This window comes from Aspergillus candidus (assembly GCF_002847045.1).
Source record: "Aspergillus candidus strain CBS 102.13 unplaced genomic scaffold BDW47scaffold_19, whole genome shotgun sequence".
Classification (NCBI taxonomy): Eukaryota; Fungi; Ascomycota; class Eurotiomycetes; order Eurotiales; family Aspergillaceae; genus Aspergillus; species Aspergillus candidus.
Window position 1 is genome coordinate 88,193 of NW_020194024.1, and position 21,521 is coordinate 109,713.

The 21,521-nt window shown below is 51.3% G+C and overlaps 8 protein-coding genes across 8 annotated transcripts; 2 read left to right on the plus strand and 6 right to left on the minus strand.

Moving 5' to 3' along the window:
• Window positions 1-1,295: 1,295 nt before the first annotated feature.
• BDW47DRAFT_23048 (uncharacterized protein) lies at window positions 1,296-3,675 on the minus strand. The gene is made up of 2 exons (XM_024818518.1): window positions 2,556-3,675; window positions 1,296-2,498 (listed from the first exon to the last, which is right to left on the minus strand). The coding sequence occupies exons 1-2, from the start codon at window positions 3,505-3,507 to the stop codon at window positions 1,519-1,521; spliced, it is 1,932 nt and encodes a 643-aa protein (XP_024672481.1). The 5' UTR covers window positions 3,508-3,675; the 3' UTR covers window positions 1,296-1,518.
• Window positions 3,676-7,425: 3,750 nt separating this feature from the next.
• On the minus strand, window positions 7,426-9,343 carry BDW47DRAFT_104894 (uncharacterized protein). Its single transcript, XM_024812435.1, has 3 exons — window positions 8,761-9,343; window positions 8,105-8,696; window positions 7,426-8,031 (listed from the first exon to the last, which is right to left on the minus strand). The coding sequence occupies exons 1-3, from the start codon at window positions 9,187-9,189 to the stop codon at window positions 7,634-7,636; spliced, it is 1,419 nt and encodes a 472-aa protein (XP_024672482.1). The 5' UTR covers window positions 9,190-9,343; the 3' UTR covers window positions 7,426-7,633.
• Window positions 9,344-10,514: 1,171 nt separating this feature from the next.
• BDW47DRAFT_23092 (uncharacterized protein) lies at window positions 10,515-11,491 on the plus strand. The gene is made up of 3 exons (XM_024818519.1): window positions 10,515-10,668; window positions 10,724-10,882; window positions 10,946-11,491. The coding sequence occupies exons 1-3, from the start codon at window positions 10,604-10,606 to the stop codon at window positions 11,454-11,456; spliced, it is 735 nt and encodes a 244-aa protein (XP_024672483.1). The 5' UTR covers window positions 10,515-10,603; the 3' UTR covers window positions 11,457-11,491.
• BDW47DRAFT_23093 (uncharacterized protein) lies at window positions 11,492-11,851 on the minus strand. Its single transcript, XM_024818520.1, has one exon. The coding sequence runs from the start codon at window positions 11,743-11,745 to the stop codon at window positions 11,527-11,529; it is 219 nt and encodes a 72-aa protein (XP_024672484.1). The 5' UTR covers window positions 11,746-11,851; the 3' UTR covers window positions 11,492-11,526.
• Window positions 11,852-12,087: 236 nt separating this feature from the next.
• BDW47DRAFT_104897 (uncharacterized protein) lies at window positions 12,088-14,049 on the minus strand. Its single transcript, XM_024812436.1, has 5 exons — window positions 13,813-14,049; window positions 13,386-13,521; window positions 13,111-13,279; window positions 12,956-13,021; window positions 12,088-12,897 (listed from the first exon to the last, which is right to left on the minus strand). The coding sequence occupies exons 1-5, from the start codon at window positions 13,826-13,828 to the stop codon at window positions 12,433-12,435; spliced, it is 852 nt and encodes a 283-aa protein (XP_024672485.1). The 5' UTR covers window positions 13,829-14,049; the 3' UTR covers window positions 12,088-12,432.
• Window positions 14,050-14,302: 253 nt separating this feature from the next.
• Window positions 14,303-18,245, minus strand: BDW47DRAFT_104899 (ubiquitin-conjugating enzyme E2). The gene is made up of 6 exons (XM_024812437.1): window positions 18,022-18,245; window positions 17,899-17,958; window positions 17,820-17,834; window positions 17,669-17,761; window positions 14,956-17,608; window positions 14,303-14,892 (listed from the first exon to the last, which is right to left on the minus strand). Exons 1-6 carry the CDS (start codon window positions 18,043-18,045, stop codon window positions 14,498-14,500), a joined length of 3,240 nt encoding a protein of 1,079 aa, XP_024672486.1. The 5' UTR covers window positions 18,046-18,245; the 3' UTR covers window positions 14,303-14,497.
• Window positions 18,246-18,642: 397 nt separating this feature from the next.
• On the plus strand, window positions 18,643-19,227 carry BDW47DRAFT_125313 (PRKRIP1 family protein; the record flags this gene model as incomplete). The annotated part of the gene is made up of 1 exon (XM_024816364.1): window positions 18,643-19,227. The coding sequence occupies one exon, from the start codon at window positions 18,643-18,645 to the stop codon at window positions 19,225-19,227; it is 585 nt and encodes a 194-aa protein (XP_024672487.1).
• A 116-nt stretch (window positions 19,228-19,343) lies between these two features.
• On the minus strand, window positions 19,344-21,462 carry BDW47DRAFT_104900 (chaperonin-containing T-complex subunit CCT3). The gene is made up of 6 exons (XM_024812438.1): window positions 21,313-21,462; window positions 21,182-21,248; window positions 20,908-21,116; window positions 20,254-20,844; window positions 19,560-20,197; window positions 19,344-19,495 (listed from the first exon to the last, which is right to left on the minus strand). The coding sequence occupies exons 1-6, from the start codon at window positions 21,335-21,337 to the stop codon at window positions 19,406-19,408; spliced, it is 1,620 nt and encodes a 539-aa protein (XP_024672488.1). The 5' UTR covers window positions 21,338-21,462; the 3' UTR covers window positions 19,344-19,405.
• Window positions 21,463-21,521: the final 59 nt, after the last annotated feature.

Sequence of the window (21,521 nt, forward strand, 5' to 3'; positions counted from 1 at the left end):
GACGTATGTCTCCTCGTTTGGGCTAGAGGGTTCAGGCTGGCATAGATACTACTCCTTGATCAGAGGATGTGTGTACGACAGACAGATAAGACGGATGGGGAAAAAGACAGCTTACCTACAGATACTATCTGGGGAAATCTCGGATGGAATGTCTTGTCTCCGGTGTTACTGAAGTTGTTGTGGCAATGGGCGCCACCAATCTATTGACTTTATCCCTTTTATTCTATCCTTGATGGCCTCGAGGGTGACCAGACAGTGCCAGAAACACTGACTAATACTTGATCAATAAATATCTCACTCAAGTGTGTTGTACTTCTGCAGTAATTGACACTCCTGCCATGACCCACTTCCAGTGATTAACCCCGTCCATCACTACCTGATATCTCAGGGCAGAGGCTGATCACGGGATTCTACATCCCCTTGTTCGGCTTTTCCTTCCCGACTTCTGTCTAGTCCTTCTACCCTCACCATGATTACCCCCCATCAAGAACACCCTTACCTGGCACCAAACCCTTCTCAGCCAGAGCCAGACTCTTATACAAGGGCCTAGGTCAGGCTTGCGGTGGTGTTGGTATTTCATCATGCCAAGCCCGATCACATACCGATTCAACATTCCTCGGCATAACGCAACAATGGGCTAGACCATCCACACTGGTATTTGCACCTAATAGCAATGCCTATCGACCTTCACGACATCCACCAACGGTTGAAGGCTGGTGTGTTCAGTGTGACAAATCTGAATGACCAGTCCTTTCATGGATGGTCTGGATGCAATTATCTATACTGCGTCATACAAGTCCAATACCAAATAGTGCTGCATACCTCTGTGCTCTACTATTTAGCTTGAGTCCACGCGCAAGGTACGATATCTTACTATGACCAAAAAAAAAAAAAAAAATGATGAATAGGAAGGTATTCGTATTTTTGCTCGATAGGTATTCTAAACAAATAGGCTTGGACGCTGACATGACGAAAAATATAAACAAACAGCCAGGAAAGGGGAGATTGTTATCTTTCCCCGGACTTTCCAATGGGAGTTTACCTCCATCCATCCATGCATCTATCACATACATACATACACGCCATATGGCTTGTGTTTATGTTCGTGAGATAGAAGAGAGAAAGAGAAAGAAAAGATAAAAAAAAAAGAAATGTTCGTACTTCATCAACTTTTTCCAGGATTATGTCCCAGTGGAGTGAGTCTATTCCCCGATCAGAAATTCAATGTAAAACCTGACCGACCGTCCCAGACGGTCGGCTGTAGGAACCCAGTCTTCGACACCCGTCCCGCAAGGTGCGTCGATCTCATCGACGACGACTGGATGCAATCGAGATGTGAGGGGAAGGAGAAAAAAAAAAAGAAGAGGATCAATTGGTCTTCGGAGATAAAGCGGGACTCAAGCGTCGTCAGTGGCCATCAAATGGTCATGGTGCCACAAGCCACGGTGCACAAGGCAACCGGTGACACACCCCCTCGGGGCGTGGTTCGTTTCTTTGGATCTCGGGGGTTGTGGATGTTTAGAAAGGAAGCTGGCCGCGGCGGTGGGCATCCATGAGCTTGCGTCGGACAGCTTCGCCCCCCGTGTACCCACCAGCCTTGCGTTTCCGCGTCGGCGTGCGTTGGTCCGCATGGCGCGCATGTCGGAACACACTGGTCGCCCGGGAGGGGGAGTTGGCGGGCATGAACTCTCGGTGCTGGGGAAGGCGTAGCAGGGCTTGGTAGCGATTGTGGTTTCGGCGGAAGGCCGTGACGATGCCCTGGTCCAGGTGGTTGAGGAATCGCTCCGCACTGGTCGCCGGCTGCATCTCCTCGCAGCGGCTGGGGGTTGGCGTGCCCGCGGCGGTGTGGATGGAGGGAGGCGCCATCGGCGACGCGAGGATGTCGTCTTCGGACGCCTTCCCCATGTCGTCGTCGTCGGACGACCCATCGCCGAAGTCGATGAAGTCGTTCACATTTAGTACCGACTCGGGATCCTCATCCTCATCGTCCTCGAAGGAACTGTCAATGGTGAACTCCTGCGACGGGTAGAATGCCTCAGGGGGCCCCATGACCTGACCGCCGGGAGCGATATCATTCCCGAGGGCTGTCATCATGAGGTTGGCGCTCGAGGCCAGCATGGGACTCAAGTCAATATGGCTGGGTGAGACGAGGGCATCCGTATCACTTTCGTCTACGAGATGCATCGTGGTCGCCCGCGGACTATTGTTGGCCGTGTTACAGTTGCTGTTGGTCGTGGACTCCAGCCAATCATGGCGGGATGATGCGTAGGCGGGTATAATCACCAGGTGCTTGCCAGTGCAGTCCACCAGGGCGACCGGCTTGTGAGGGTCTGCGACGAACGTCCCCATGACGGGACCCCGTCGACGAGAAGGAGTATCACTCTTGTCGTCCGCCGTTGGGGCCAGTGAGGCAGAGGAGTCGCGACGGAGAATCGATCGCGGGTGGGTGATGGTCGCTGGGGGTGGAAGATCTTCGTCTGTAGTCTCGCCATCATCGGCTTCAAATCAGGTCAGTAAAAAGATAGGGAAAAAAAAACTGAAGGCGTCCTGCATACTCTCATAGCCGCTCGACTCGGATCCCTCGGATGCAGCGGCGTCGGACTCCACGTGGTAAATGTTGGAATGGCCATAATCCGACTCGGCGAACATCTCCTCGGACTGCCGACGATGGTGGCGCTTGTAGGTTTCATTGTCACTCTCAATCATCCGTCGCAGTTGCGGATCGAGCGAGTCCTGCTGTAAAAAGTCGCTGGGGATCTCATCCTCGGTGTGAGAATCGCTGTCCGAAGAAGAGTCGGAATACTCTTCGAAATGCACCCGCCGCGGCACCGGTGTCTCCACGGCCGTCTCGCTGGCGAGCTCATTGTCTCCAAACGTCTGCATCGCACTGTAGAGCTGATCCTCGTCGAAGAAGGAGGCGGTCGACAGGAGCATATGATCTTCAAAGACGTTCGGGCCCGTCCAAGCTTGGGCATCTCCACCGGAAGTCGCGGCAAAGGGATTAAACCCCTGTTCCGTCTCAGATTCCATGATCATCATCTCCTCCAGTTTCTCCACGTCGCCATCTTCCCCATCGTCCCCGTCACTAATGTAGTCCACCGCTGCGTAGATATCGTCGGAGCTGTCCTCCGAGTCATCATCGTTGCCACTTCTTTGGCCATCGTATCCGTCGTCATCCGACTCTCTCATCTTTCTCGACCGCTTTTTCGATTTTAAGCCCGCCTTATGAGACCGTTCGCGACGACCGTACGACGAAACCCGGACCGCCTGTCTTTCATCCTCGTCATCGGCATCCTCCTCGGAATCGTTCGCATCGTCGCTAAGTTCAATCGAGGAGACAGAAGACACGCTAGAGACGGACGACGACGCTCTGCGTTTGCGGTCCGAACTGAGAGGACCCAGCGACACTGCCTTGCTAAGACGTTTCGGGGAAAAGTTGGATAGAGGGCTGGAATTGCGATGGATTTCCTTGGCGCCCAGGCGCTTTGACGACTGGTGAGGTGACATGATGAATGTGCACCTTGGTTTCAATAAAGGAGGGTTGATCCAATATAAGTAAATTTGAGTTTCGTAGTTTGGTGCTGTTAGAGTTTGCGCGAGACTGAGGCCACTGCGTCAGAGACTTCAGACGGTCCCAATTTATTTTATGCTTTGAATTTTTGTCTTTCTCTTTTCTTGTTGACAAGACTGTAGATCGGCACAGCCCGGAAGAGGAAGACGAAGAGACAATCCGTTGTATCGTAAAGTCGAGGTGGAGAGAAGGATCGGAGGGGAGGAGGGAGGGATCGGAGAGAAGAGGGGGGAGGAGATTGAAAGTCGAGATTGATTGCAACCACGAAAGCACTCACGTCCAAAGTGGGACGACCAAGTGCTTCTTCTGTGAAGTAATAGAGGGGCAATTCCGACGTTTCTGGCGCGTGCGTCGAAAGAGGAACAGATATGTCAAGTCAAGATTTGATACTCGGAGCTGCTGGACTGGGGAGGGCAGGGGAAAAGACTGCCGTTTCTCCCCAGCGAGGAATTTACAGCTCAACGAAAGCCATCTTTGGCAACACTTGACAATATCTGGTTTGGAATAATAAAAATGTTTTGAAATATGGTGTTTGAAAGGGAGGTAAGAAGTCGTGTTGAGCAATGGCAGCGATGAGGGGTGGGAGAGAAGGAGAAAGGCCGGGAAAAAAAGATGAGCGAGGAGGCCAACAGAAGATCTGCTTCCGTACCCACTGGCATTGCAAGTGGGCGTGGCGCCGGCCGTAGTATCACTCACTAGTAATACAGGACAGAACGGGCCTTCTCGGGGGGCGGACTAAGGCGGGACTGACCCTAGAGAGCTCTGGGGCGGGTCGAGTTTTCCAGTGGGTCTTTTCGCCCGGGAGTGATTGGTGAATGTCTGGTAAAACATCTCTATCCATTGGTTCCTCGTCATTCACCGCATTTTACCCTCATTCCATTTTTCCTCATGTTCATGGTTCTCTACTGGTATGTTTTTTTTTTTTTTTTTTTTTTTTTTCCTTTCTTCTCTTCCACTGATTTGTTTCCATGCGCTTTCTCTATATTGAACCAATCACACCATCCTCTAAGTGGAGGGGCAAACCCGACACTCATCAAACTAATGGATCAGTCATAGATCTTCCTGATCCACTCGAGGCAACCATGAGAATGATGAGGGGTCATGAATCTAGGAGTTTTTCGACTCATCCTGCGAAAGTTCCAAGGGGCTCTCTCCGTTGAGTCAGAGGCTGATACTGGAACCTCGGAAAGAAAAGTAATAGGGAGAGAAGACCTTGGGTGTGGCATGCCACTGATGTACAGACTTCCCGCTCCTCTCCGTTTCCCGTTGGGTACCTGAATCTGCAGATGGGCTACCTAGGTCTGGAGGATCCAGCACCAACGCAGACAATCATGACTTGACCCGCTCGTTCTGCATCTCCAGTGCCTCCACCCATACGCGTGCATTGTTAGGAGGGTCATAGTGACTCATAGCCGATCAAAGCTACAAATACACGGACCATGTCATCTTACTTGGGTTATGACTCGATGAGGGGTACAGTTGTTGTAGACGTGAATAGAATACGGACTGGGTCAAGAGTCAAAGCAGGACCGGGTATAGATTTTGTGAGCTATTCGATCAGAGGTATGCAGGAGTTGGCGCAGATCGATCCGAACCTTCATTGCAGCAGAGGCTCCTTGAAGTCAAGAATGAGAGGGGCTTCCCTGTGGGTATGCGACAGACGAAGCGTCCCCCCATTGTATTATTAGAGTATCATCAGTAACTGTATTACTGAAATCCCTGTCGGGAAGGGGACATTCTTTGAACCGTGCTCCCTGCACGAATTCTGTCTGTCGACATCATGATCGCACCCTGTTTTAAAACCCAGTCGGAGGTGACATATCAGACGAGGGGCAGAGTTTCTGATAACTCCAGCTCGGCGTATCGTCCTTGCAAGGAAGAAATTTCCCTACCAGATGCTGCTGTCTTTGAGACCATGATCCGCGGCTGAGATCGTCAAACGTTATACGTGGCCAAAGCAATCAACCTAAATTAGCAGACACGTTATTGATTCCCATATGGTTAGTCTGTATTTTACCGTCTAGATTGGTGATGACGGCTAGTTGTTGGTCCGCAGCCTTGGCGCCAACAGCAACCGCCATAAGAAATTAGAGAAATTGTAGATAGCGAATGATTTGGGGCAATTCAAGTATTTGGGGTTTGAGAATGGAGAGCTTGGTAGTCGATTGTCAAGGTAGTATTGGACAACTATCCGCATTACCCAGCTGTAATATACCATAATTGTGGCCTGAGGCAGGATATATTGAAGTTGCTGCCTCGCTGGACTTGGAGTACACCATATGTACAATAGCAATGGAAGCTCACGGGTTCGAGAGAATTCGAATAGCGCGTCTCCCCAGTTTGAACCAACTAGCTCAGATACCGCGGCCTCTACACATGCCCTAACTACTCCACAGGTCAAAGAAGTATATGCCCCAGCCAGCGCATGAACAACCACAGAACCAGCTCCAGAACCTTGAACCTATTCGAGCTCGCATGCAGGATCATACCAATCTAGCTTTCGGAGGATTAAACCAAGCCCAAACACAGGCCAGCAATCCAGCCAAGGTGAGAAGCCACTGCCAGACGCCATCGCGGGAGAGAAACCAGAATCAGAATTCCAGACCAATATCAAACCACTACCGTCAGGCCACGCCGTCCGTTTAGCGCGCCTCAGTGCAGTAGGCGAAAAGCCCCTAAACCTCACCAGACTGTAAGGTGGTATCGAGCAAGATATCTACCTACCTATCTATCTGCAAAGACAACTCCAGAGTGGACATCAAAGACAAAAAGAGGGGTATTGACATGCATGATGCGCGATGCTGGAATATGATTGGGTTGAAAGAGCGGTAAGGAGGGAGACAACTGTCTGCATCTTACCTGGGTGCTTGGGGGCTGTTAGCTGCGTTAGTTTATCGGAGACTGCCTTGGGTGTCTTGCCGTTTGCTGGGCCATGTGTTTGGGATACGGGAGAGATCAGAAGTGGTGTTGTGATTTGGGCGGGTCTGTTTGCCGCATCTTAAAACGGAAACTATTCAGGAGTTCCGACATGGTCCACCACACTCGCTCTACTCACTTCATGCTGTGCTCGGAGATGGCAGCCTCGTGGCCTGAGGAGCATACCTTAGACCTACATTGGCACTACATATTACCTGTAGTACTAGGATTGCGTATCCAGTAACCCGACTCCCGGAAGAAAGAAATTCTCATGGACCCATTCAACCCTCACAGATTACTGCAAACTCGCCACAACCCGTATTAGGTAGTAGACACCACTATCAACTTTTGAAATCCAAACCGTGATGACAAGTACGTAGGATTCCTATAGCCTCCTCTCAAGGTGGAAATATCGGAGCCGACGTTGGTCCGCCCTCATCCTCCGATACCACGCTTACCTTACCTTACATACTTCGCTCTATCGCAATCGGTGGCTGACGGTGGAGACGCCCGATCGGCATCAACCAGTCCATTCATTGGCCAATGGGGACAGAAGTATTTATTACTCGGGATTAGCTGCACCCCGCAGTTACTTTGATGCCGAGAACTTGATGTACAATTTGCCATATGGCTGGACGGCAGCACCCGGCAATAGGGTAAATGAAGTCTACCTCTCTAGATCGGATAGAAGCTGGAAAGAAGTTGGGTATATCAGTGGTATTACCCGACTTCAATCCAGGCTAGTGAACAAGTCCTTCCCCCAATTGAAGATTGACGCCCCTCTGATCTCATAGTGGAAAACACCCGGCTACTTTGAGACGGTTGGAAAAATTATGATCATGAGTTTCAAAGTCGCCACCCGGGGCCCAGTGTCCCGCAGCTATTTGATGCTAAACCATGGCTCATGTGACGGTTTAGATGAATCTAATTGTGGGTTTGTTGCCAATTTGCGTCTTTTTATTATTAGAAACGGGAGGAAAATCATTCTAGAAAAATGAGAGAAAAAAGAAGGAAAAATCAACCATAAATAAACATGATTTCGTAGTATCGTAGCAAAAGGAGAAATGGGTATAGTATCGTATGATAGATAGCCAAGACATCCAAAGGAAAAACAAAAAGAATAAGCAAAAAAAATCAAGGACGTGACTACGTTCCAGGATATGGTTGGACATCCTTGCTTGGATCAAGCGCAGGTTTCGGATGTGGTCGACCGAATATCGACAATCTTGACTTGGACCGGGTCGGCTTCGCAGGTGTATTGGGTGCTTCGCTTTCTTTCTCCTTCTTTGGGGTACTCTCAGCCGGAGTCGAAGCTGTCTCTGGGACAGTCTGTCGGGCTTCCTGCGCCTGTTTGATTCCGTCGCGGATTTCAGCCGCGGACGCACCCTGCGGCGCGGTAGTAGTAAGAGTTTGAGTAGCACGGATTCGCTCCTCCGGAGACTCCTCGTTCATCTTCCCGATCTCCTCCTCGGTGACGAGGCGTTCGTTCTCGAGACGGACCTCGCGACCGCGCTTATGGCAATACCACAGCACGAACAGGAGGACTAACCGGGTGAATATATGTCAGCTTCGCACGTAGACAGTGGTAAGAAAGAATCAGAGAGCGCAGTGTCATACTAAACAAGGCCAACGACCAAAGAGCATTCACCCCCAACACAGCAGGGAAACGAGCCCTCAGGAAAGCCACAATGGACCGGAGCATCCCCACGACAGCAGCCGGTTTCCCAACGAGCTCCTTCAAGCTCGGCACCTGAATCCCCATCTTGTTGGCAGTAGCGGCTGCCTTGCCGACATTCTCTATATTCACGCCGCTCTTGGCCGCTCGTTCACCCGCGACGGCGAGAATCTCCGGGGCCAGGGTCTCGGTCCACTTTTCGGGGAGTTTCTCGATCAGCTTCTGCAGGAAGCCCGGGAGCTGCGAATAGGTGCTCTGGAGCTGCCGGTTGCCGTTTGTCAGGAGCATTTCGAGATCATGGTAGGCGGTTGGGACGCCGTTGATCAGGTCCTTGAAGATTAGCGTGAATTTCCGCAGCAGCTCCTGCGTCTCGTCGCTGAAGGAGAAGACGCTGTTGTTGTCCGCCGCTAGGTTCAGACGCTCCAGGATCTCCGTCATATCTTCGGTTTCTTGCTTCACTTCGGCGTCGGCTGCGCTGTTGACGGGGGCGTTCTTGGGGGTATCGGTTGTGGCACTCTTTGCTGGTTCACTTTTCTGTGGGCGCAATAGGGTGAGCGCGTGGATAATGATATGCGACGTACAGGAGGAAGCGCCATACCTTCTTCTCGGGACTCTTCCTTCTGAACCAACTCAGTGGATTCAACTTCTTCTCGACCGGAGGTTTATCTGATTTAGAAGACCCTGCCGGCACATGGCTGGCCCTGCGATCCTTGGGCGTCGCTTTTGCCTTCTGCTCCGCTTCCTCCTTCTCGAGTGTCTTCCTTCTCTCTTCCTCTCCTAGTTCTCTCCCGAACTCCTCACCCGGCGAAACCGAGGGTTGGATCTTTTCTGCGACCGGCTCGATCGGGCTGGTAGGGGAGTGTACGTCGCGATTTGCCGACGCCTCTCCGGTAGGGGGCGACACGGGAGGCTGGCGCGTATCCTCGGACGTGATAGTCCGGAGAAAGGCTTCATCTTCGGGGGTTAGGATAGGAGGCTGGGACGGTCTGCGCTGTGACTGGCGGCCCCAGTTCTTGATTTGCTGCATTTTACTGGTTTTGTACCCGACTCTGGTTGACTCTGCTGAGAAGACGAGTGGGAGGCGAGGAGGCTGGGCTGTGCTAATTACTGTAGTAGTATGTCACAAGAGACATCAAAGACATGAATAGTAGTAGTACCTATTAACAGAGGGGAGAAGAAAAAGAAGTAAATTAAATCATTCAATAACCTAGGATATCAGCCCTGATAAATGATGAAACCCCCTCTTTAAATTAGGATGGCCACCTTGCATCCCTGCGAGCTGCATAACAAAGACCAGACCAGACAAACCTTCCATGTTTCGAGGGCTGGGCGGGATCAGGCGATGATATCACTACCCTGGCCTGAGGCGCGCATGAGCCGTGCGCCACAGATGTCCGCGCCACCACCTGCATCCGCCACGATTTCCCCTCATTCCAGTGGGGGGATTGGATGTCATTGGTTGGTTTGGCTTTGGATCGACGATCGCAGAGTGGATGTCTTCATTATCTCAAGATTAGTTTGAGGATGTTGGGTACCTACTTAATATCAGAAGTTTAATAAATGTTTTATATTGATGGTTGTAGTGTTCTTTGAGCAAAGTGTCAAAGTATGAGAGCATACCTTGAAGTGCGGGGAATGAGGTACCTATCATAAAGTATGAGTTAAATTAGAGCAACACCCGAATCCAGGATATATATACAGAGTAAGTTGTAATTTTATGATCTTCAATGATGTGCAGGGCATTGAATCTTTCCATGTTCTGGATGTCTCATCCTACTACTCCGTACGCTGGTTTATCCTTATCCCCAGTATGGAGTAGATGTCACCATAGATATACTATAGGCAGCAGACGTATACACCAATCAGGAAAACAATCGCATCACCTGCATGATATCACATGATCTCTGCCTAGCCTCCTCCTCGTCATCTCATCCTCTCCAGCTTCGTATTCTTTCTCTCTTTCTTCCCCACGCCCAGAGTCGACCGATCCCCGCGCACGCAAGCCTGTTTTCACCCTCTAACCCTGGATGGTGGGATCTGGATTGTGCGTACGTGGCAAGCTTCCTACCTAGGACGTGTCATCCTCCCTCAATGTTCCCAGGATCTTCATATCCCTCCTTCATATGAAGACCTGCGGCTCGGAGGGGAGTCTCGTCTTGGATGGAACGCTTCCAAGGCTCATCCCCTCATGCGATGATCCCGCGCATGACCCGGTAGCGTCAGCCCTTTTTTGCGATCCTCCTGATCAGTTCGCTCGCTCATTTCCCTTTGCTTGGATTCTTCTGTCGTTTCTTTGTATCTACGTCTGGATGACTCTTGTGTCGTTCCTGACCCGGTTGATGGATGTAGACGGCGGCCGTCGTTCGGCGGCTAAACGTTCTTTTGGTCCTACCGGTCGAGTGGGAAAGTCGACTAGGGTTAAGCCGTCACGGTCGAAGAGGATGGAGGGTAAGGTGAAGGGAAAGATGCACGAGAAGACGCAAAGTCCACCACGGTCTCCTACGGAGTGAGTCCCTTGTTTGTTTCACAAAGACCTGCAGCTGAGACTAACAATGTGATAGCCCCCTGATCAGCCCTATCGTTACCTTGGTTGTGAGCTCCGAGGAGCGTCTGTTCGTGGCTCACGAAGACATCCTTTCTAGGGCTCCCTTCTTCGGTGCGCTGCTCAAGGACCAGTTCGCAAAGGACAACACCAACAAGGTGGTGATCTTGCCAGAGGAGTAAATCCATCCATGTCCATATTTCCCTCTCACCATGCAAAGTATCATCAATAACAATTTCAGGGAGCCCGAGATTCTGTCTTGTATTCTCGAATTCTTATACAAAGGGGACTACTTCCCCCGCCTCCTGCGCAACAAAACCCAAGACGGATGGGAACTCGAGAACGCCCAGCAAGACCCCACCGTGCCCCCCGGCTACGGCGGCCGCGGATCTAGCGAAGCCACCATCACGCTCTCCGCCACAGGGGAAGTCATCCTCCGCGACACGGCGGTCTGCTGCGCGGCAGAACGGTACGGCATGGAGGACCTCAAGCGCCTTGCGCTTCGCAAGCAAGGCCTCCAGACCGGCCTGCCCGTCGGCGTGATCCTGCAATCTGCGCGCTATGCCTACGATAACACGCCAGACACGGAGTACCAGCTGCGGGCGCGGTACTTGGCTATGATTATTCGAACTCGTCAGATCTTCAAGACCAGTGGAACCATGCAGTTTGAGATGGAAATGGGTCATAGGTTTTTCTTTGACTTGTTTGTGGCTATGTGTAACCATATGGATGATTTGGAGCAGTCTCCGTAAGGTTTCCTCTGTTCTATAAAATAAGAGCGAGATCAACCTTATACTAATGACTCTCACCATCCAGCATGGACTAATCCCCGATTCCAAGTCGCACAACCGGCCACAACATAGACACCCCAGACCTACCTACCCATTTTCGCAAAGCCTCAACTAAAACGCAAAAAACCCCCCCAAAAAAAAGACAAAAGAAAAGAACAAAAAAAAGTCTCGCAAACCAAACAAACCAAGCAGCCACGCGCCATGCCATACATGACATACCATGCCAAATCCCAGAATGCCAGTTATTCATGGTAACGAATGATGAATGACCTCTTGTTACTTCTTGTCAATCCTTTGTTGATAATACTGCATTCGCTTCGAGGTTGGCCGAAACTACCCTTTTAATGAAGCCATGTCTGCTATTTGTTGCTCCAAGCGAATGATCTTTTTTTTTAATATGTTTTACTTTTCGTCGCAAATCAAACTGCTGTCTCTCCTTGATCTGACTGGTTTTATTGTACCTATCTGTTTTCTTTTTTGCTCTCTGAGTGCATACTCGGTGTATGCCATGAATACCATCGATGTGAGAAACGGGAACAGAATACTGGGAGAATGATCTTAGCTAGGAAATGAGTACTCCATTCGGCCGCCTCTATTTTCACGCTCTGTCTGTCTGTAGATGTATATGGTAGATAGATAGTCTGCCTGGAAATACACAGACGATGATGTAGTTGTATCTTGATATTAGTACAAGCATCTGAGATCATCTCTGGGGATATTGGTTGGTTGCAAGGAGAAAACGCGGAATATCAGTGAATGAAGAATGTATGCATGCATAGACAGCATATCGCATTCGATTGACAGCTTCCTTCCATGAATAAATGCCATAGATCATCCCTCAAACACAACAAAACACGCTACATAGGAAACCACAGAACGACCACGACAGACAAGAAGATAAAAAAAAAAACAACTGTATAAGGAAGAAATTTACAAATCAAGTAGACTTCTTCTTCCGTCCCCGCTTCGGCTTCTCCGCGACAGCAGGCTCAGTCACATCCTCCTCTGCCGCCGTGGACCTACGCTGACGCTTCGCAGAGGAATTAGCCACAGGCTCCTCAGTGGCCTTGGTGGAAGGACGGCCTCTCTTGGCGGCGGGTTTCTTCTGCTCGGGTTGAGCTTCGACCTCTTCCTCGGCGGGCTCAGGTGCTTTCTTGCCGCGGCGGGCCGGTCTAGTTCTGGGGGTTGGCTTCTCCTCTTCGGGCTCGGATTCGGCCTCGGGCTCGGGTTCCGCGACCGCTTTCTTGGGTCTTCCGCGGGGAGTGCTGGTTTTCTTGGGGGTGGGCTGCTTCTCTTCCGCCGAGGGTTTGGGAGATGCGTCCTTTTTCTGGGCTTTGCCGCGGCCGCTTGCCTTGGGTTTGGAGGCGGGTTTTTCTTCATCCTCTGATGCGGCTTCGTCCGTCTGCTGGGGGTTAGCATGCTATCTTTAAGTTGGGAAAGCAATGATCAAGAAGGGTTACCTTGGCAGCCTTTTTAGAGATACGCTTGCGGAAACCGGTCGAGCCGGGACGGTTCACTTCGACATCCTGTGGATCGTTAGTATACGTTTTGCATGAAGTACCTATAGATGCGGAACGCAACTGGATAGGAATTGCAAGGGAATTAAGTAACTTACCCCCTTCCAATCCTCATCATCAACATGGCCCTGCTCAAACGCCCTCTGGATCTTCTCCTGCTCACCAGCCTCCAGCTCATCATAGCCATCAAGGGCATCCAGATCCATGTCCTCGCCCTCTCCAATAGATTCTTTGATATTGGAGATGAGCTTGGGAGTGGTGCATCCCCTGGATACGATTATTAGTATAGTGTACTTATCTGGACTTACCTGTGAAGGTATGTGTCTAGGTAGATATTCGTTCCCCACATGCGAGGAAGAAATGAAGTACGTACCAATGCCTCCACATCCAGGCCTGGATGCGATCGTTATCGACCCAGGTGCCCAGGCGGAGCTCGCCCTTGGCGATCTTGACTTTGGTGTCTTTGCATTCTTTGTTTTGGCAGCCGGCGCGGCCGGTTTTGGCTGCCTCTGGAGGAATATTAGTTTGGTTTCAGAAAGAGAAACGGGATTAAAAGGATCCAAATGAGAAGATAATAAATGTAGGACAGGGAGAAGTAGGGATAAGTGACTGGGAATATGCCAGTTGACGGGGTAGGATGGACGGGGAACTAATCAGGAATGCAGGGAATTGACACGAGCGCAGATACAATTACTTGGGAACAGTAGTTGATTGACCAAAACCGAATTGAAAAAACTTAAAATGAAATAAAGGGAGAAAGAAAAGAAATCAAGAACTACGATGTAAATTGAACAACATACCCACACGATAAGGCATCTCCTTGTCTGACGCGCAAAAGTTCCGAGTCGCGAGTCGAAAACAAACAAAGGAGGAGGATTTAACCACAAAGTCGAGATGGATTGGGGATGTAGTATAATCCGGGAAGGAATACTAGGAATAGTGATAGATGAACAGAGATCCACCAACGAAGATTTAAATAAATAACGATGGATGGAAGAAAGATGAGAGGGGAAGGAGAGTGAAAGAAGTGAGTGAGAGAGGTGGAAAAAGCAGAGCGTGATTGATTGACCCACGGCCTCCCGACCTCTACCATGCACAGTGCTTACGTGTCTATCTGCCTCGCCAATTTATTATCTATATGGCTATCAATTTTCTCCAGAATTCAGATATTTTGTTGAGTTTCTGTAGAAATGGGAGGAGAAATAGAGATGTATTACATGGAGCCGGTGCCGCGACCGGGGCAATGGAGATTGTTGCACATTCGGTAAAAGAACGTTATACTTGTTTATTCTTTTCTCTTGGAAGTATAACCTAGCTTATCTACTTGATGTACAAAAAAATAAAGCGGATATGATGATTTCCAAGATAATTTCTCCTGGAGTCCTGGATTATGTCATAGTCGAGGCGCTGGGAAAAGATCAACTGATTGCGTTCGATCGATAGATGTGATGTCATGTCTTCAGAGTATCTAGTACGATGTCTAATCTATGGACGACTTCGTGCCGTGGCAGTAGCCTCGATCTTTTCGAGCGCAGTGACATGTTTACGGAGCATCACGACTGCCCCGAGACTGAGTCGCGAAACAAACGGCGAGGCGGCCAGAGTCGCATCGCTGGCATCCTCGGTAGAGGTCGAGTTGTGGTGCTCGATCATGTCAAGGGCCTCTTTGATGGCTCGTCGCAGCAACCGAGGATGTTCGCTCTCCTGGTGCTCGGCGTCGGCAAGGTAATTCCACGCGATGATATCCTCCAACCCGGCAACCGGATGTTCAAGCGCATGTTGGATGAATCGCCGAGTCAGTAGAAATGCCTTCTCGGTGTACTGGCTGGACTCGACTCGCCGGTCGTTCTCCGCGGCAAGTGATTCGTACCCGGGTTCGTCTGGGACAGGTTAGCAAATAAACAGGCTACCGTGGCGACCACAGGAAACTTCAGGGAACTTACTATAGAACGGCGTCTTCACAAGAACCAACCCCATGATGGACACCAAAATCTGCAGAACGGTCGAATTCACCGGCGACCACGTCTCCTCGGGATTCTCAGTAGGCCAAGTCCCCAAAACGCTCAGGCAGACTTTCCCGTCTTCATACAGATTCGGGTTGATCATGCCTTGTCCGTTGGTCCACGAATGGAAAAATGCGGCCGGCGGTTGGGTGGGGAAATCGTCAGAGAAGTGGAAATCGATCACGAATGGAGCATGCTCGTATGGTGTCCCTTGCGGCCCGATGATCAGCACGCGGAGGAGGTCGATTCGAGACTCCCATGTCCTGACGAAGATGCCAGGCGGTAACGACGAGGACAGGATCCCGAATTCCTTCCGGATGCGCTTCAGACATTTGCTGAATGCACTCGGTGCAGCCTGGGAAATGAAACGATGGTCCGAGGGAGGAGAACCTTCCAACAATGCAAAGCTGGGGGGACACGATGAGGGCGCGGAGCCTGACGGATCGTGGGCCCCGTTTTCTCTTTGCGTAGGCTGTTCCGTAGCTGCGGGAAGGACAGCCTCCTCATTGGTATGCTCATCGTCGTGATCAGGCGGTGCGATCTCCGAGACTCCAGGGGTCGTGAAGTTCTCGTTACGGTCGACACCACCGCCACCGGTTTCATGGGCGACATTTGGAGTTTCTTCCCAATCAATCTCTTCATACCCATCCTCCGTCATCCAATCATCATCTCCGCTACCATCATCGAGGCGAACACCCCCCTCGTACTCATACGTCTCTGTAATCCACGGATCATCCATGTCCAGAGGGAGACCGGGCGGGGGAGCGCCAGGGGGGACGGTATCTTCTTCATCAATGATCATCATGATCTTCTCAAAGGGAACACGAATATCTCGACAGTTGTCAACGCCCGCCAGTCGAACGGTGATGGTGCCATCCAGGTCCATGCTGATGATCTTGCCCACAAAATCTGTTGGTCCCTTCACCCCAAGTTCATCGTAGTGCATGGTGTACTGTCCCGGAAGGGGTGCCGTGTCAATTCTGGTCGTGTTTCTGAACCATTCGGATTTTACAATGGCATTTTTCATGGATTCAAGATACACAAACGCCTTAAACAAGGTGACGGGAGCCAGGAAGCTTAGAGTACACGGCCCCGTAGCTTCAATTGACTCCTCCTGTGGACCCGGAAATGTGGACTGGTGAACCGTTTCTGGAACTATTAGTACCGTATCGGAGATCAATCTGCTGAGGCCGGGATACGTGGTGAGCTCATAGAGAGAAACGTGGGTCGAGTCACGGCCGAGTTCACCAAGAGAGGAGCCCGGTCGTAGTATGTTTCCTTGGCTCAGCAGTTCGACCCCGGGGCCGTTGAACCAACGTACTGACGCTATACGTTCTCGGCTATCCACGGCTTGAACCACCCCGATCTTTTTGACAAGAACCGTATCCCAGAATTCAGCACTCGCTGTGGTGAGACGAGGATTGTCACTTTGGTGATACGGCCTTTGAACCCTCTCAGTCGCGTCTTTAAGGGCAACGATATTCCCGGGCCAGACTTCATCCTCGGGGCCTAGGAATCTATTCAGGTTGACCCCCTTTTCGGTTGTGGTAGTTCCATCCTGCCATTGGACAGTAACCTCTGTCTCGGTAGATACTATCCGCAAAATATTGAGATCATACCCAAAGGACTGGTCAGGGGGAATGTGCTGGGAAGTAGCATGTGTGGTAGCTGCTGCCCTCGCGTCTCGAAATCGAACTTTATCACCGGCCCTAAGCCACGTATCCGACTTGACCTGGGGCACACGAGAACCCTGACCAGGTAGATTGCCAAAATCACACTTCACCGCATTTCCAATCAGATCTGAAGCCAGTAGAGTCTCACTATCATCACTGGTATAAGGCATCCCTGGCGCGAACACGTTGGGGCACACCCAGTCGACATGCACGTTCTCAGGCGGCGTCGCTAATACATAACCCTCTGGCACGAATTGCTCGCCATTGCCAAGAGTGATGTCCTTCCGGTCCAGGTTTTTGGAGGGAGTGAAAACGAATTGACCGGGGAACACAAAGTCGGCTTCTGTCGTGGACCACATGAACTCGCCATTTTTCAAACGGTGTGTGTTAATAGCGTCAAAGTGGTCGGGGAGTGACACGACTTTGCTGGAGTCGGAACAAAGTGGAACTTCTAATTGAGCTGGTTCGTGGGGGATAACAACCTTTTGGTTGGGCAGAAGTAGCACCGCATCGCGGTCGACCGCGTGTATGTATCCCAGCTTCTGTCGATAGATAATATAGTCCCCTTCAGAGAATTCTTCGTAACTGGTAAGCTCGGATATCGGTACATTGTACAGCCGTGGCGTTTCTCCATCGTCAGGCTCAGGATAGACCGAGCACACACGCGGGCGCGGTTTATCGGCGAACTTGAGCGAACCGTACTCTCCCGTGTTCGGGTCTCGATTTCGAAAAGCGATAGGCTCAAGGCAGCACTTAGCCGACGTGCTGACGATTGTACCACTCATTGTATCGTCCAGATGGCGCTTCACGGTTTCACCCAGCTCCAAAGCCCGGTCTACAAGTTCGAGATCATCCTCGTGTATGAGAGAGCTACCCTGCGATGGCTCCAGGAAACTAACGAAGACATATCCCTTTGGTGGCTGGACACAATAAGCCGGCGTTCAGATGTCATCGGCCTTTCCGGGGCGAAAATTACATACCACGCCTGTTTCTAGGAATTCCATCAGATCCTGCTCGGACACGGAGGTGTAGGAACGGATCAAAAGATCATGCAGATGTTCCTGGCTTTCCACCTTTTTACCCAGTTACCAAATGCTTTGGACGGAGATATAAGGTCAGTATATTACATACATCATAGTGCGTCCTCTGCAGAGTAACCACTACCACGTCAGATAAGGTCAACCGAAGTAGAAACCGCCGTATCACTCACACAGACATGTCCCAACAACGCAGGGTCTGACTTGAGGCGACAAGTATCTTCAACACCGAACTAGAATTCGACAGCTTAGCAAGACCGCGTATGCGCATCCTTGGGCTCACAGTGACCGCTCACCTTCTGGCCTGGTTTGGAACCCATAGCTATCTACCAAGTGATAAACCGCGGGGTGATGCGACGCGGAGAGTTTAGACCCGGAATGCGATAATGAAGAACAAGGACAGACGGGGTCATAACATCAGAACGAAGAAGACAAAATAAAATAAAAAAGATAAGATAAGAATGCACCGCCAAGAGCGACAGCGCAAGCGTCGAGATCAAAAAGAAAGATGAGATCGAATCGAGTAGTCCGATTGATTGAATGAATTGATTGAATGAATTGATTGAATGATTTTACCCGTGTCACATGTTCTGTTCCCCAGTTGCCATCACCGCCTTCACTGTTATATCTGCCGATCTTCTTTTTCTCCTGCGCAAACGGAGTGCCATTTCCACCTCACGCCTGGCGCAACTACCTTTCCTCAGCGCCGAACATCAGTTTATAGTCAGATATCTATTATACCCGAGCTTGCAGTGCCCATAACGCCACAACGGCTAAGCGCAATAACCGCTTATCGTTACAACCGGGCTGAAGAACCTCCGCTATCCTCCGCGCAAAGTGGCAACAACAACTTTCTTACCACCCGTTCTCACCCAACACCGACACCGCTAGACCTCTACGCGAACCACCTCACCACAATGTCCGAACCAGGCCCAGAGTCCGTCCCCACCAGCGCGGACCCGCGCAGCAAACGACCCGTCAAGCGTCGCGCCATCACACCTCACCTCGAACAAGCCACCCAAATCAGCTCCCTCTTCCGCGACCCCGCCAAAGACATCCGCCTTCCCGGTCCGTCCAGGGAACGGACCGCGGGGTCGATGCCCGCCCCGCCGGAGATCGTCGCGAACGTGCAGGGATCCTCGGCCGGTGCGGGATCTGGCGAGTTCCACGTTTACAAAGCGAGCCGCAGGAGGGAATACGAGCGGCTGCGGTTAATGCAGGGGGAGGTTGATAGGGAGAAGGGGGACGAGGAGTGGGAGAGGAAGCAGGAGGAGATTAGAAGGAAGGATGAGGAGAAGACGGAGAAGAATCGGAAGAGGAGGGGGAAGAAGAATGCGGCGAGGAAGAATAAGAAGGGGCCTGATGTGAGTATGGCTGAGCAATCGGCTACTGGGGCGTCGGGCCATGCGCTTGGGGGGAGTATGGATGGGGTCCAGAATACGGGCTCTGAGGGGGTGGATCGTTCCGTTGAGACGCCTGGTGTTATCATTCATGATGATTGAGACCTCCTTCCCCCTTCCGAGGAGCTTCCACAGGCAGTATATCGCCAAGTGTGGTCGCAACGTGTGTTATATGAAGATACCCATGTAAATTCTTTTTATAGTCTAGAATACTCATATAGAACCAAAGAGTAATCGTTCAGCATTATGTACGCGATCTTTTAGCCACTATTTCTATGTCTTACTCTTCTCCACCGCCAACAGGGGCGCCTGCCTGCTGGGCAGACTTGGCGCTGCAGATGTCATCCACACGAAGCAACAAGCACGCGGACTAGTCGAGAAGTCAGTTGAGAAATACTTTTGGAAGGTGGGGGGGGGGTTGGTTTGGAACTCACCTCGACCGCAGTCTTAATGCTTTGCAACTTCACCGCTTCGGGCTCCCAAACGCCATACTCTTTCATATCGACAAGGGCACCGGAGTCACCGTCCAAGCCCCAGTTAGTCTGGCCCTCGACGTGCTTGGCCCTCAAGCGGGTAAGGACACGGATGGGGCTGACGCCTGCGTTCTGGGCCAGCGTCCGGGGGATGACCTCCATCGCATCGGCCACGGCCTTGTACGGCCATTGCTGCACGCCCTCAACAGACTTGGCCAGCTGAGCCAGCTTGACGGAAACCGCCATTTCGAGAGCGCCACCACCGGGGGACAGTCGCGGGTGGAAGATGACGTTTCTGGCAACGGACATGGCGTCTTGCAGGTTGCGTTCAACCTCGTTGATGATATCCTTCGAAGGACCACGGAGCAGGATGGTACAAGCCTTGGGGTTCTGGCACTTGGTGAGGAAGGTGAAGTATTCGTCGCCGATCTTTTCAATTTCGAACAGGCCACACTGCGTGCCCACGTCCGACTCCTGAAGATCATCGACTCGGTTGACAATGGTGGCGCCGGTAGCGCGGGCAATACGGTTGTTGTCCGTCTTCCTGACACGGCGGAGAGCGGTGATGTTCGCCTTCACCAGGAAGTGCTGCGCAAGGTCTACCAACACGCGTTAGAAACCATCATTCCCGCAGAACACCGTCGAATTCCCTTACCTGAAACACCCTTCTCGGTGATGACAACGTCGGGCTTAAGAGCCAAGACAGCCTCACACATGCGCTTCACCTGCTCCTCCTCGATCTCCAAGATTCGGTTCCAGTCGTCCTCCTTGGTGATCTCAATGTTCGTTTGCGACTCGCCCTTCTTGTATTCCAGAGGGCAATCGAGCAGGACGACACGCGGGTTTTCGATCCTTCTCCGCATCTTGGGGTGCGTAATATCCTTGTTCACCATCACACCGTCGATGACCTCGCTGTCTTCGATCTGACCGCCGGGGATCTTCTCAATACGAGCGTACCGCTTGATGTCAACCTCCTGCTTTCCACCACCGGCGTCGAAGGAGACGGTCCGCACAGCCTTCAATGCCAGGCTGCACATGAGATCCGACCATCTGGAGACGAACTTTGTGCCAATTGACGATTGGATCAGAGTGTACATCGACTTGTCATCGTGAATATCCACTGGTACCGACACTTCCTCCACGATAGCAAGAGCATCCGCGAGCGCGCGCTTGAAAGCCGAGATGATGACAACCGGGTGAATGTTACGTTCGAGTTGAGGAAGAGCCTGTGCGAGCATCTCACCGGCTGGTACAAGTTAGCATGCAAGCCACAAAATTTCATCGACAGAAAAAAAAAATTAATAAGTACCGAGAATGATGACGGTCGTGGTACCGTCTCCAACCTCCTCATCCTGCGTACGGCTGAGCTCGATCATGCTCTTTGCTGCGGGGTGCGACACTTCAATCTCTCGCAGGATTGCATGACCATCGTTGGTCAAGACAATACCACCCATGGGATCCAAAAGCATCTTCAGCATGGCCTTGGGTCCAAGACATGATCGAATGATGTCCGCAACACTGTAAGGGTCAATTCCTCTGTTAGGGCCGACGCGGGGAAAGTGAAAGGCGGAAGAGCCACATACGTCTTCGCGGCAGCGATGTTCGAAAGCTGTGCTTGACGACCAACCTGTCTCTCACCAGAATTGGTGTCTGAAAATACATTAGCCAACGAAGCCAAAGAACCCAGGTAGTCCATCTCCTCGGGGTGACATACTCATCACCACCACCGGGGCCTGCATTTTGGCGGTGGACGTTTACGTTGTCTCGGGGGAAGATTAAAAAGAAGCCAGCTAGTCCGGATGTTTCCAAAGAAATATCCTTCGTGAATAGCTCGTGGCGTCCGAAAGGTGGGGGGAAGAAGTGTAGATGATGTGGAGAGTTGTGCCCGCCTTCAGCATCAAATTTCCAGCGCTCCTCGAAGTG